An 11,476-nucleotide genomic window follows, 5' to 3' on the forward strand; every position below is an offset into this window, starting at 1 on the left:
AGAGATAGAAACACCTCCTTTTAAATTTCATTTTTAAAATAATATATTTTTAATATTTAGCATAATAATTAATATAATGATGATTAAAAACTATCACTATTGCTAAACAGACACCAAATAAATTCATAATTCTAAAGATGTCAGTATAATTAGAATAAAAAAACTTGATTGAGACAATTTTAAAAATTAAAGGACCATATTAAGTATTAAATCTTTAATAAATTATTAAAGACTAAAAAATGTGAGCAAATAAAATTAGATAGATTACATATATGCTAAAGTTCAGATACTACAATGAAATTAACCAAGTAATTTTAAATTTAGTGGCTGTAAACTGTACAAAACTCGTGCATTTTACAATTACTCAATTTTGAATATACATTGAGGAGATTTACAAGTGTACTGTACAAACTTTGTACACACTATAACTTGGACTATAAAACTCATCATAAAGTAGACAACTGTTACAAAGAAAAAGAATCAAAATCAAAATTTGGGGAACTTAAGAGAGGGGAAAAGGTAAAATCAAAATTTGTTACAAAGAAAAAGAATCTTAAAATTTCTATCGGTAATCGAACTGAGTTTGCCGAAAATGACGTGTTGGTGTTAGGTTTGTCAAAGTTGTAAAATTTGTTTTCCAATACAGTATGCTGTCTCTGAAAAGACACAATGCAATCAAACGTTCTTCTTTTCTTCCGCCTGCAAATTGAAGTCAAATAGATAAGCGTAAGGATTAACATCAGTTTTCAATGATAGTTTATTTCCACTCAAAAGCAACATAAAAGTACCAAGCAATGCGATCAAACACATTTGGACAAAATAGAAAAGCAAAAATATTACAAAATTAGCATTTTGAATGTTTAAACCAAAGAACTTTTATTTCTTTTAGAAACCAATAACAAGTAACAAGGAGCAATGCTATGACTTGAGGAGAAGCAACTACATTTCCTAAGCAAAACATGTTTATTTGTTTTATGCAGTTTTAAACAATCCCATTTTAAAAATTCATTAGATAGTTGTTCTCAAATCTTATTCATCGCCTACCTTCTGAAATAAATATCAAATCAACATGGAACAAGAAGTTTGAAAAGTCACAAAGCTGATTATACAAGAGTTACATCATACTCATCAATTTGAGAGTTCTCACCAAATTCAGCGGCAAACAAGTTTTTCCACTGTCTCTAGAGTCGTCTTCCCTTGATCTTTGGCACGTACGATATAATCCTTGGATGAACTCCTGTACATGATTATAGATGCTGCATATAGTCACGTCAAATCAAGATTAGCAACAGATATCACTTGCTTGATTGGTAGACTGTACAGAATGATAAGAATCCATCATAATTAGTTGCATTTGAAGCACACAATTGTCAAGAGCCAATCCAACATCTAGTAACACTGTTATGATTTAAACAATATTAGGAGCGTCTTCGCAAAAAAAGGTAAAATTGCAATTCAGTTTAAGACAATATAGTGTCTGTTGAAAATCAGAATTAATATTCTGATTCTATTAATAATTGCAGTTTACAGGAACATTATCATTGATTTAGAGGAAATAAAATATCCTTTTTTATGTACAATTAATGTAATCAAACCTTTATGAACACACATCCGATGTGTTCTCTAACACACAGTTTCAATCTATTATTCCTTTGATTCTCCTATTTTAACATGGTATCTAGAGCCTGATCGAGGGAATAACAAAAATTGTGCTCCATCAGGCCTACTGTCCCAAGTGGACCTTTATACGCGTTGTATCTTTTTTTGACAATCTTCTACTTTTCTCCTAGTTTTTGACCCTTTCTTCTTCTCCGACCGGTGACACCATTACCTGACTCACCGTCAATCGATCTACATGACGGTGGTCATGGCGTTGACATCCTATATCTGACGATCTCTCCTGCACTCACTTTCTCTATGCGCCGAACAGCCTAGTGGAAATATTCCTCTGGCACGTGGCAGCACCTTTCCGGTCACGCTTCCACCGGTGTTGTCGTCTCTCCATTCCGATGCCACCCCTAAAGTTTGGGGCCATTCTAACTCCATTTGATGTTGCCCTATTTTGTAAACCCGTTCGTATTCCATCTTATTTCTTTTGTTGCAGGTATTGATAGTTCGTCCTTTTCTGTATCTCACGGCTGTTACAGGTTCCTATAAGGATTTTAGCCTTTTACTTGCCGTTCATTTTCCGGAAAATAATTTTTGTCGCCTCTCCTGTCACCGTCTCTTTAGTGTATTGTTTGGACACTGCCTTCGGCTCACCGCTCATTTTTCGGCGAAAAACTTTTTGGTCCTAATAGTTTAGATTGAATACAAAAAGACTTATTTTTATTATTTAAAAGTCTTGATTAAATACCACAAGAATATTTTATCAAAAAAAGTCTTAAATTCCTTCAAAATCCTAATTGAATACACTCCCCTTTCAGCCTACCATGTCTCTGATTTATGAAATTTAACAGTGCCCATATAAACTCCTACAAACTATCATATAAGCTGAATTTCAGCATATATCATAATTAATGTGTCCAGTAGAAGGACTAAGACTTGACATTTTGGGACAAACAGCTGTTAGAGTAAAGCATTACAAAACGTTGCAAGTGTTGTTCCCCCTACAGGATATGGGCCAAGACAGCCGGCTTGGGGAAAAATGGTGACAGTAGATAGAGAAACCAAAGGTGAATCACAAACACTGGTTCAGATCTCAAATGGGAAGGAAATAGGGGAGAAAGTTAAGCCATTACTTCAATGAGAAGAGGGGGCAAATTTCGGATGTTAACAGAAGAAGAGAAACAAGAAAAAAGGAGGAATGGACTATGCTTCACATGTGACGAGAAGTTTGGCCCCAATCACATGCAAGGACAAATGGAATCAAGTCATGATACTTGAATAGGGTGAGACAGAATCAGAAGATGATGAGAACAGGGGTCAGAATTCAGAAAAAGGGAACAAGGGCCAAGCACTGCAGTTTGTTGAGATATGAATCTGATATTGTTGAGGATATGATTCTGATATGATTTTTTCCTTATTGTTGTTATTGTTTTAGTTTCCTAGTTACTATTTTTATGTAATTGATTCAGCTTGTATTATCCCTACAATTTTCCCACATCGACTAGAGATATGCCCAAATTAAAGTATTTAAGTGTGGGACAACTCTTACCTTACAAGCCAATTTTGTAGGATTGGGTTAGGCCAATAACCCACATTCTAAGACGGTATCAAAGCCTATCTTGGATCCATTGTTGAGCCACTTGCATTTGGCACGGTCCAAGTTGTAAGTCCTGAGAGTGAGGGGGAATGTTGGAAAAGCCGACTTAGTTGCGGCCTCTTCGGGGGTTGCCTGAGGTACAACCTTGAGGGTGGTGGCTTAGTCGTTTAGTCCCACATCAGCCTAATGACATGGCCAAACTAAAGTATATAATTGGGGGTAATCCTCACCTTACAAGCTGGTTTTGTAGAGTTGAGTTAGACCCATAACTCTTATTTTAAGATGGTATCAGAGTCTATCCTAGATCCATTGTTGGGCCACCTGCAATTGGCACACTCCAGATGTCCTGGGCGTGAGGTGGAGTGTTGGAAAAGTCGCCTTAATTGCAGACATCCCTTCGCCAGTCTTAGTTGCCAGCCTCTTAGGGGGTTTCCTGAAGTGCAACCTTGAGGGTGGTTGTTTAGTAGTTTAGTCCCACATCAACTAGAGATATGACCAATTAAGTGTATATAAGTGGGGACAACCTTCACCTTACAAACTGGTTTTGTAGGGTTGAATTAGGCTCATAACCCACTTTCTAACAATATGAGTGGTCTCACACCTACAAGATCCATCAAAATATGGGGAGAAGTAACATATAGACTAATATATAGACAACAAAAGCATTTTCTGAAAAAACAAAGAGTGATGGAGCACACTGGCTGGAAGAAAAATTAAAACTGAGAAGAGTAGCTTTAAGTTTGTCAAACCAGGCCCTAGGTGCCTGCTTAAGACCATAAATAGCTTTGTGTAACCTGCACACTTGATGCTTTTTAGTAGACACAAATCCTGGGGGTTGGGACATGTATACCTCCTCTTCAAGAATGCCATTGAGGAAGGCATTGTTGACGTCAAGCTGTTGAAGGGACCAGTTATTAGAAATGGCAAGAGAGAGTACAAGTCTGATAGTTACTGGCTTTATTACAGGGGAAAAGGTCTCCTTGTAATCAAAGTCTAACTGTGGGTGGAATCCCGTGGCAACAAGCCTGGCTTTGTACTTGTTGACTGAATCATCATGATTCTCCTTCTCTCTAAACACCCACTTACATCCAATGGCAGTTCTAGAGGGCAGGAGATCAACCAGCGACCAAGTGGCATTCTTGATTAAAGCTGCATATTCACTTTGCATGGCCGAGAGCCAGGAGGGATCATTCAAAGTTGCTTTAGTGGACTTGGGTTCAAGATGGGTAAGGAGAAGGGTAGGGTTAACTCTAGGTTTGACAATTCCAGATTTTGCATGAGTGCACATGGGATGGGTATTTGTGGGTCTGACTAAGGCAGGAACTGTGTCAGATGAGGGAAGGTTATCGGTTTGAGGCTGGTCAGTATTGGTAGTGAGGGACCAAGTATCAGGATTAGTGGATGAAGTGGTTGGTTGTGGGCTGGAAAAATCTGGAGAAAGTGGATGAAGAAGATGTAGTATGGCTAGTGCCATTAGTGGCAGATGCAAGTTCGGTGGTAGTAGTGTTGTTAAATGGCGGTTATGGCGGCGCGGTTTTCTAAAAAAACGCCACCAAATAGCGGTGGCGTTGTGGGTTTCAAATGGCGTCGCCATGGCGGCTGCCATAGGCTTAACGGTGGTGGTGGAATGGCGGAAGATAGTTTTTTTTTCTTTTGAAATTTTCGCAACAGACAGATTGGGTCGGGTTGGGCTGACCCAACCCAACCCTAAACCCGATTTTCGAATGAAAATGGGATGAGCAGCGCGAGCACGAACTCCAGAGCGAGCACCAGCGGCACCACGAGAACTCCAGTGCAACGACGGCACGATCAGCACGCACAAGCTACGACGACACGAGCACCATGCACCAGCGACGACAGCACCAGCACCGCGCACCAACGATGGCACCACGCATGCGAGCAACGGATGGCGACAGCGGCGGCAACAGCTACAGACTGCGATGGCAACACTGTGGTTCTGTTTTTTTGTTGTTTTTTGTCCTGTTTTTTTTTTTCTGTTTGACACCCTTTTTTATTTTTGGTTCTGCTTTTTTTTTTTTTTTTTCTGTTCAGCCCTCTTCTACTAAAAAACGGGCAATGGTTGTTGGATCTTCATCAAGGAAGCAAAAAGCAGTCCAAGAAAATGATGAGGATCTAGAGTTTGAGGATATTGAACTTGAATCTAAAGAAGAAGAAATCATGGTTAATTTTGAGGAGTCTGATGGAGAAGAGGGAGAGGGAGATGCTCCACTACCTTATGATAACAACGAAGATGATTATGTTGGGATTGGAGAAGATGATTAGAGGCTCAACCTTTACTTTGCACTTTGCATTATGCTTTTATCCTTTTGTTATTTTGAACTCTTGAATGAGTTTATTTGGTGTTGGTACTTGGTTATTGGGTGAACTCATGAAACTTTTTTAGTTTATTTGAATGCAATCCATTGTTTTTTTAATTTTTTATTTATATTTATTTTTTATTTTTTATTTTGTTAATATATATATATATATATATATATATTGAATTGTGACCACCGCTGATATTTACCAGAGATACCTCGATAGGAAGTAAGAGAAACCAAGAACATACGATACCTCAAATTACACCAATAAATATTTATAAATTTATCATATATCTGCATTTATTATATTGCATTTCTCTTATTTATCACCAGAGATCAGCGGAGAGGATACAAATGGACAGATAGGAAGTAAGAGAAATGCAATATGATAAATGCAGATATCTGATAAATTTATATATATATATATATATATATATATATATATATATATATTTGTCAACGTCCGCCATTTGCCACTACGCCATCCGCCATTAACAACATTGGGTGGTAGACAAAACAATGAGGATTAAGGTAGGGTCAGGAGCCTCATAGGTAATTAAAGAAGGTTCAGGAAAAAGGTTAGGGTAGGAAAAAATGTGTAATGTTGTGTGTCTTAGATGACCACATCTCATCTTTATTTATAATGGAGAAATCAGAGTCAGTATTGATTACATATCAATCAATTACTGATTATTAGGTAATTACATATCAATCAGAATCATAAGTTTCTATGTAATAATAAATACAAAATAATGTAAAGATAAAAGTAATCTAACAGTATAGACAGTTCACAATCAACACCTTACTCTTAAAAAATTAAAATTGATCATATGACTAAAATTACCAGCAGCAAGCATAATTTCTCAAGAAATGTCTACTAAGCACTGTCTTTTAAGCTATAATACATATATTATATCATCACACGACCAACATTTTTACTTGAAATGTCACTTTATTTTCTTTCAAGTTAAAAACAGAATATAAATATACCTTAGACGATGCCTGTTGCAAGCTGTGAAGAAGGCAGCAAACCCATAGAGTATGCTCTTGAGAGCACGGAAAATCTGGAAAAGGGCATAGAAAAAAAAAACTACCAATCAGGAGAGTCTTCAATGAAACCACTGACATCCAAAACAGTATTGATATACCATCTTACAACCTGGGAAAAAAGGTCATTCCAAAGAGTTCTTTGCCACATAGAAACTTCAGAAACACTGACTGTTGCTTCAGAAGACGCTGCAAACTGGAAAATGCTGCTAACAAACTGCCATGTGTTGCCAAGCGTATTACAAATGTATGAACTTATGGAAGCCACAAAACTGAATATCACCAGAACAAGACGAACAGGAGCATATAGTAATTCCCAAAGAACCCAAAATAGAGGATATAAGATACAAGTAGCTGCAGCATATATCAGAAAGAGTAAAGCAGGCAATTAGTAGAATATCAGATGATAATTTATGTTGGCAAAAACAAGGCTAAATTTAACAATTAACAGACACGACTAGAAAACTAAAACATATGATGACTTACCAATGCTCCAAACAACATTGAGGACAAACCACAATGGTGAAAAGAGTAGCTCCAGTACATTTCCCACTATATCAAAAGAAGTATCCACTACGAGCCAAATGACAGAAAAGATGCTTTCTGCTAATTCAAACAAAAACTTCAAGCTTGGGAGAAGAAATCCAAAAATCTCCACCAGTGACTCTACAACAGGTTGAACAAGAATGGAAAAAAATGATCTCATGGTATGTGTAAAGGCAAGAAACCACCTAACAGCCTTCTGGAAGTTATGTAGAAACAGCATTGTGCCTAAGTATTTGACCCTTGAAACCATCTCCCAAGTTTCAATCCAATCAAGAAGAGGCCCACATAAACGAGATGCAGTTGCCTTGAGAACAGGAACATTTTTGTATAAATCATAGAATCCAATGAGGACAGTAACAAATGAGATCAAAAAATATAAAAGTCTTGCAAGTGGGCACATCCAAGGACGATAAAGATTGCATAACACTGGATATGACTGAAGGAAGATGACCCAAGATGGAAGACCAGCCTCCAACAAAGTAAGCAATCGCAGATCAGATACTATGACTTCCCTGAATTTAAATGGAAGGTCATGATCATCAAACCTAAATGACAGTAGAACATCACTATATTGTGTTGCTTCAACTGTATCATCTTGAGTAGTTTCAACTATATCATCTTGAGTGGTTTCAAGTGTATCATCTTGAGTGGTTTCAACTGTATCATCAGAAACACAGCTAGAGGTCTGAGAATAATCCAATGAGTTATCAATTTCAGCTGTCGAGTAGCTATCAACTTCAACTCCAGCACTAAAGGAATTCATTAATTTTCTTCTCTTATTCGGTCCAGAAGGAGGAGGTGCATGTAGCATGTCTGTTGTTTCTTCTGTATCATCAGTATATACTCCAACATTGGTACCCAAACTATCTTCAACAGTCAAAATTCTGCAGATATTATCATCACCATCATCAACAGATACAGTGCCAGAAAAATCTTCACTAGCATCATAAAATATGTCCCCTGTTAAAATTGCATACACAGAAGCAAGGTTAAAAGCTTTAACATGAAAATCTCATTATTCCACCCCTGCCCCCAATACACACACACACATAGCATGAAAAGGGAAAATAAAATTGGATGCATGGAGGAAAGATTAAGTGGGGATGAGGTCCCTCCTTTCCCTTGATTTTCTAAATTCTATATCCCTTCAAACATGTTAAGTAAATTATATGTAGCAATTTTCTATCAGATGTGAGTGTCTGTGTCAAGAGATGCATTGCATATCTTCATACATAAGAATATTTCTACTTAAATGCATGTCTGTGTCAAGAGATGCATTGCACGAAATACAAATAGATGCATGCATCTCTTCCTACATAAGTGTATTTCAACTTGCATGAAATACAAATGCTGCAGACATCAAGGCTATCCTAAATTCATATGTATTATGCACACTAGGTCTGAAAGCAATGATGAGAATTGCTGTTAACACCTGAGGCGGAATCCAGATGTTCTTTCAGAAGCAGCTGTTCAGAAGGTGTTCCTGAGAACCATGAAGACATACAGCCTGCAGCTTGAGCTATACTGTCAAATTCCCATCTTTTCATCAGTTTAGCTTCTATAGCTAGTGATGTATCAGTCTGCAAAACAAATGAAATAACTCAATAAATGATAGTGTAGACAGTAATCTGAGAAAATAACAAGAAACATGCAAAGAGATCCAATACCTGAAGTTCATTATAGTAGTTAATACCACGAACACCAGCCCATGCAACTTCAAATACAATAAAGCCATACAGAGTTCTATGCAATTCACTGCTCAATTGTAAAGAATTCCTCAGGTTTTTCACAGGAAGCAAAACTTTCTTTCTTGATAACATCACTGCTTCAATCAACGGGAACCATCTCATAAATTTCTTTGGTTTACTTGAACTTGATTGAGGACAAATCTCCTTGCCTTCCTTCCTCTCTCTTCGAGCTTTGGAATATGCAAAGGGAGATAGCCTTGACTGAAATAACATAAAAATGATATAACTCTTACTGTAAGATAGCAACTACATGCAAATCAAATAGTTGAGCATACCAACCTTAGTAACCATCAATTGCCAAATGTGTACTCCCCGTGAACCAAGGTCACTCAACAACCATGGTCTGTTGTCAACCAAAATATACATTTTTTTGCTATCATTTACAAGAAAAAGACTAAGATCTGCAAAATAAGATTGCAAGTCTCTGCAAAATACACCACACAGATGTAATAAATGAGCATTTGAAAAACAGAAACACAAAATAACTGTTGATCAATTTAAATACAGTAGATAACAACCAACCAGCTGACACAGAAATTTTTATGGCTAGTTAAATAAAATTTTTAAAAATTTGATGTGCCAAATCAAAAAGTCACTGTTACTAAAAGGTGAGTGGAAGCAATAACAGTTGTACTTCCAAATTCCCAATAGTCTTCACCCAATATATTATACAAGATAATGTAAAAAGTAACTTGCAAAATGACAATCTACAAGCAGCTAGAACTGAAAATTAAATAAAGACCAAAGCCAACAATGTTACTGATCAATTACATTTTGAGAAACCAGAAAACATGGTTCAATTCATAATTTTTTAACTGATTTTACTCAATGCAGGTAAAAAGTAACAGAGTTCAGAATACTACAACAACAACAACAAAGCATTGTCCCCCTAGGTGAGGTCGGCTACATGGAGAGTTCAGAATATTACCAGCTAAAAAAAACACGGTTACCATTTGCAGATATTGGCGATAAAACAGCATCAATGAACTCAAAATTTAAAATCAAATCTACCGAAAAGAGAAAAAAAAAAAAAAAAAAGACGGACAACGCTGCACTAAGCTTGTGATCATGAAAGAACCAACATACTTTTGACATCTCAAGCTGTTCTCAGAAATAATAATTAACCAAAAAAAGAAAGAGAAACCCATCATGCAGCATCAAATAAAATCCAACCCTTTGACCAAAAAGGTAAACAAATAAATACATTCCATCCACCATCGATTCATTAACCATGTGATCAAACAAACCATTATCGCACATCATTAAAGCTAATCATAAATACAAAAAGGAAAATGAGAAGAAGAAGAAGAAGAAGAAGAAGAAGAAGAAGAATATACCCAATTTGCAAACTCGTAAGAGGGAAAATGCAGCGTCCATCGTCACCTTTCTCCATTAAGAAAAACAACACCCTCAAACCCCTTCTTCTTATCACCAAAACCTTCTTCTCCAAAATTCCCACTAGCACCTGAGAAATGGGTGTTCCATGAAAACAAAGAAGAACGAAAGGCAATGGAACACGGAGCGAGTAACTTCATAACAAAGAATATAAAACAGAAAGACAGTTAAAGGGAGGGAGAAGAAGAGTGCATAAATAAATGCGGATTTGTACAGAGAAGTTTGGAACCAATTTTTCTGTTGGCGATGATGCTAATTACTAATTTCAATTTGGTTCAGCGCAGAGAGAGAAAGTAGTTGAACACGTCAGGAACACGTTCCTCTTCTTTAAAATAGGAAGGGGACGAGAATTCAATGCTGGTGTTGTGTTGGGAATAAATGGTTTTTGCTTTTCTCATTCGGGTGATTTGAAAGTGATCAAAATTAATTATTTTTTTATACTGGATCAAAATTAATTCTATAGCAAGCAAAATTAATGAGTAAAACTATTTCACTTATAGTTTTTTAAATTTTCTCTTAAGCATAAAAAATAAAGAATATAAAAAATTTGATGTGGTCATTTAATCACACTTTATCATGAAAGATAAGTTAATTAATCTTTAAAATAATTATCTTAAAATAATTAAAATCATAATATACAATTAAATGATAAGATAAAATTGTTATACATAAACATTAAACTCTGTTCTGAAGCATAGAAAATTACTTTTTTTAAATAAAGAAATTATATAAGTAGTAATCGTTTTTTGAAGAGACATAAGTAGTAATCTTAATGGGTTGCATATCTATTAATTTAATCCCTAGGTCGATAAGTTTTAGTAGCATTTACATATTAATTTAAAGAATTTTTTAAATATGTGAAAAACCATTTAATATGATTTATAATGTTACAGAGATTATTTGTATAACTTATTTATTTTTTTTAACTATTTTAAAAGAAAACTAGCACTTTAAAAATGAAACTAGTCGGTAACCCGTGCGCATGCACGGGTCTTTTGTCTAAATGATTTTCGATGGAAAAATAAAAAGAAAGATTATAAAAAGATAAAAGAACTAACATTCATATTAAATAGTTGTAAATAGTAGAGTTGATCAATTGTCAAATTGTTTGAGTCATTTGATTAACCAAACTTCAAAGGTTGATGTTCATGTGAATTTGAAACTCGTGCATACGTATGAGTCACTTGATTAAGGGGCTTCAAAGGTTGATGTTT

General features: G+C 35.8%; 1 protein-coding gene across 2 annotated transcripts; it reads right to left on the minus strand.

Annotated features, from left to right (window-relative positions):
* Positions 1–300: 300 nt before the first annotated feature.
* LOC114401638 lies at positions 301–10,617 on the minus strand. Of its 2 annotated transcripts, XM_028364208.1 has the most exons (10): positions 10,477–10,617; positions 10,205–10,332; positions 9,147–9,291; positions 8,787–9,068; positions 8,552–8,699; positions 7,060–8,079; positions 6,686–6,927; positions 6,517–6,590; positions 1,148–1,256; positions 301–699 (listed from the first exon to the last, which is right to left on the minus strand). In XM_028364208.1, the coding sequence occupies exons 2-10, from the start codon at positions 10,258–10,260 to the stop codon at positions 676–678; spliced, it is 2,100 nt and encodes a 699-aa protein (XP_028220009.1). In that variant the 5' UTR covers positions 10,261–10,332; positions 10,477–10,617; the 3' UTR covers positions 301–675. The 2 variants fall into 2 exon arrangements, with proteins under 2 accessions (XP_028220009.1, XP_028220008.1); XM_028364207.1 differs by having other exon boundaries at positions 10,205–10,617.
* Positions 10,618–11,476: the final 859 nt, after the last annotated feature.

This window comes from Glycine soja, chromosome 20 (assembly GCF_004193775.1).
Source record: "Glycine soja cultivar W05 chromosome 20, ASM419377v2, whole genome shotgun sequence".
In the NCBI taxonomy this organism is placed as follows: Eukaryota; Viridiplantae; Streptophyta; class Magnoliopsida; order Fabales; family Fabaceae; genus Glycine; species Glycine soja.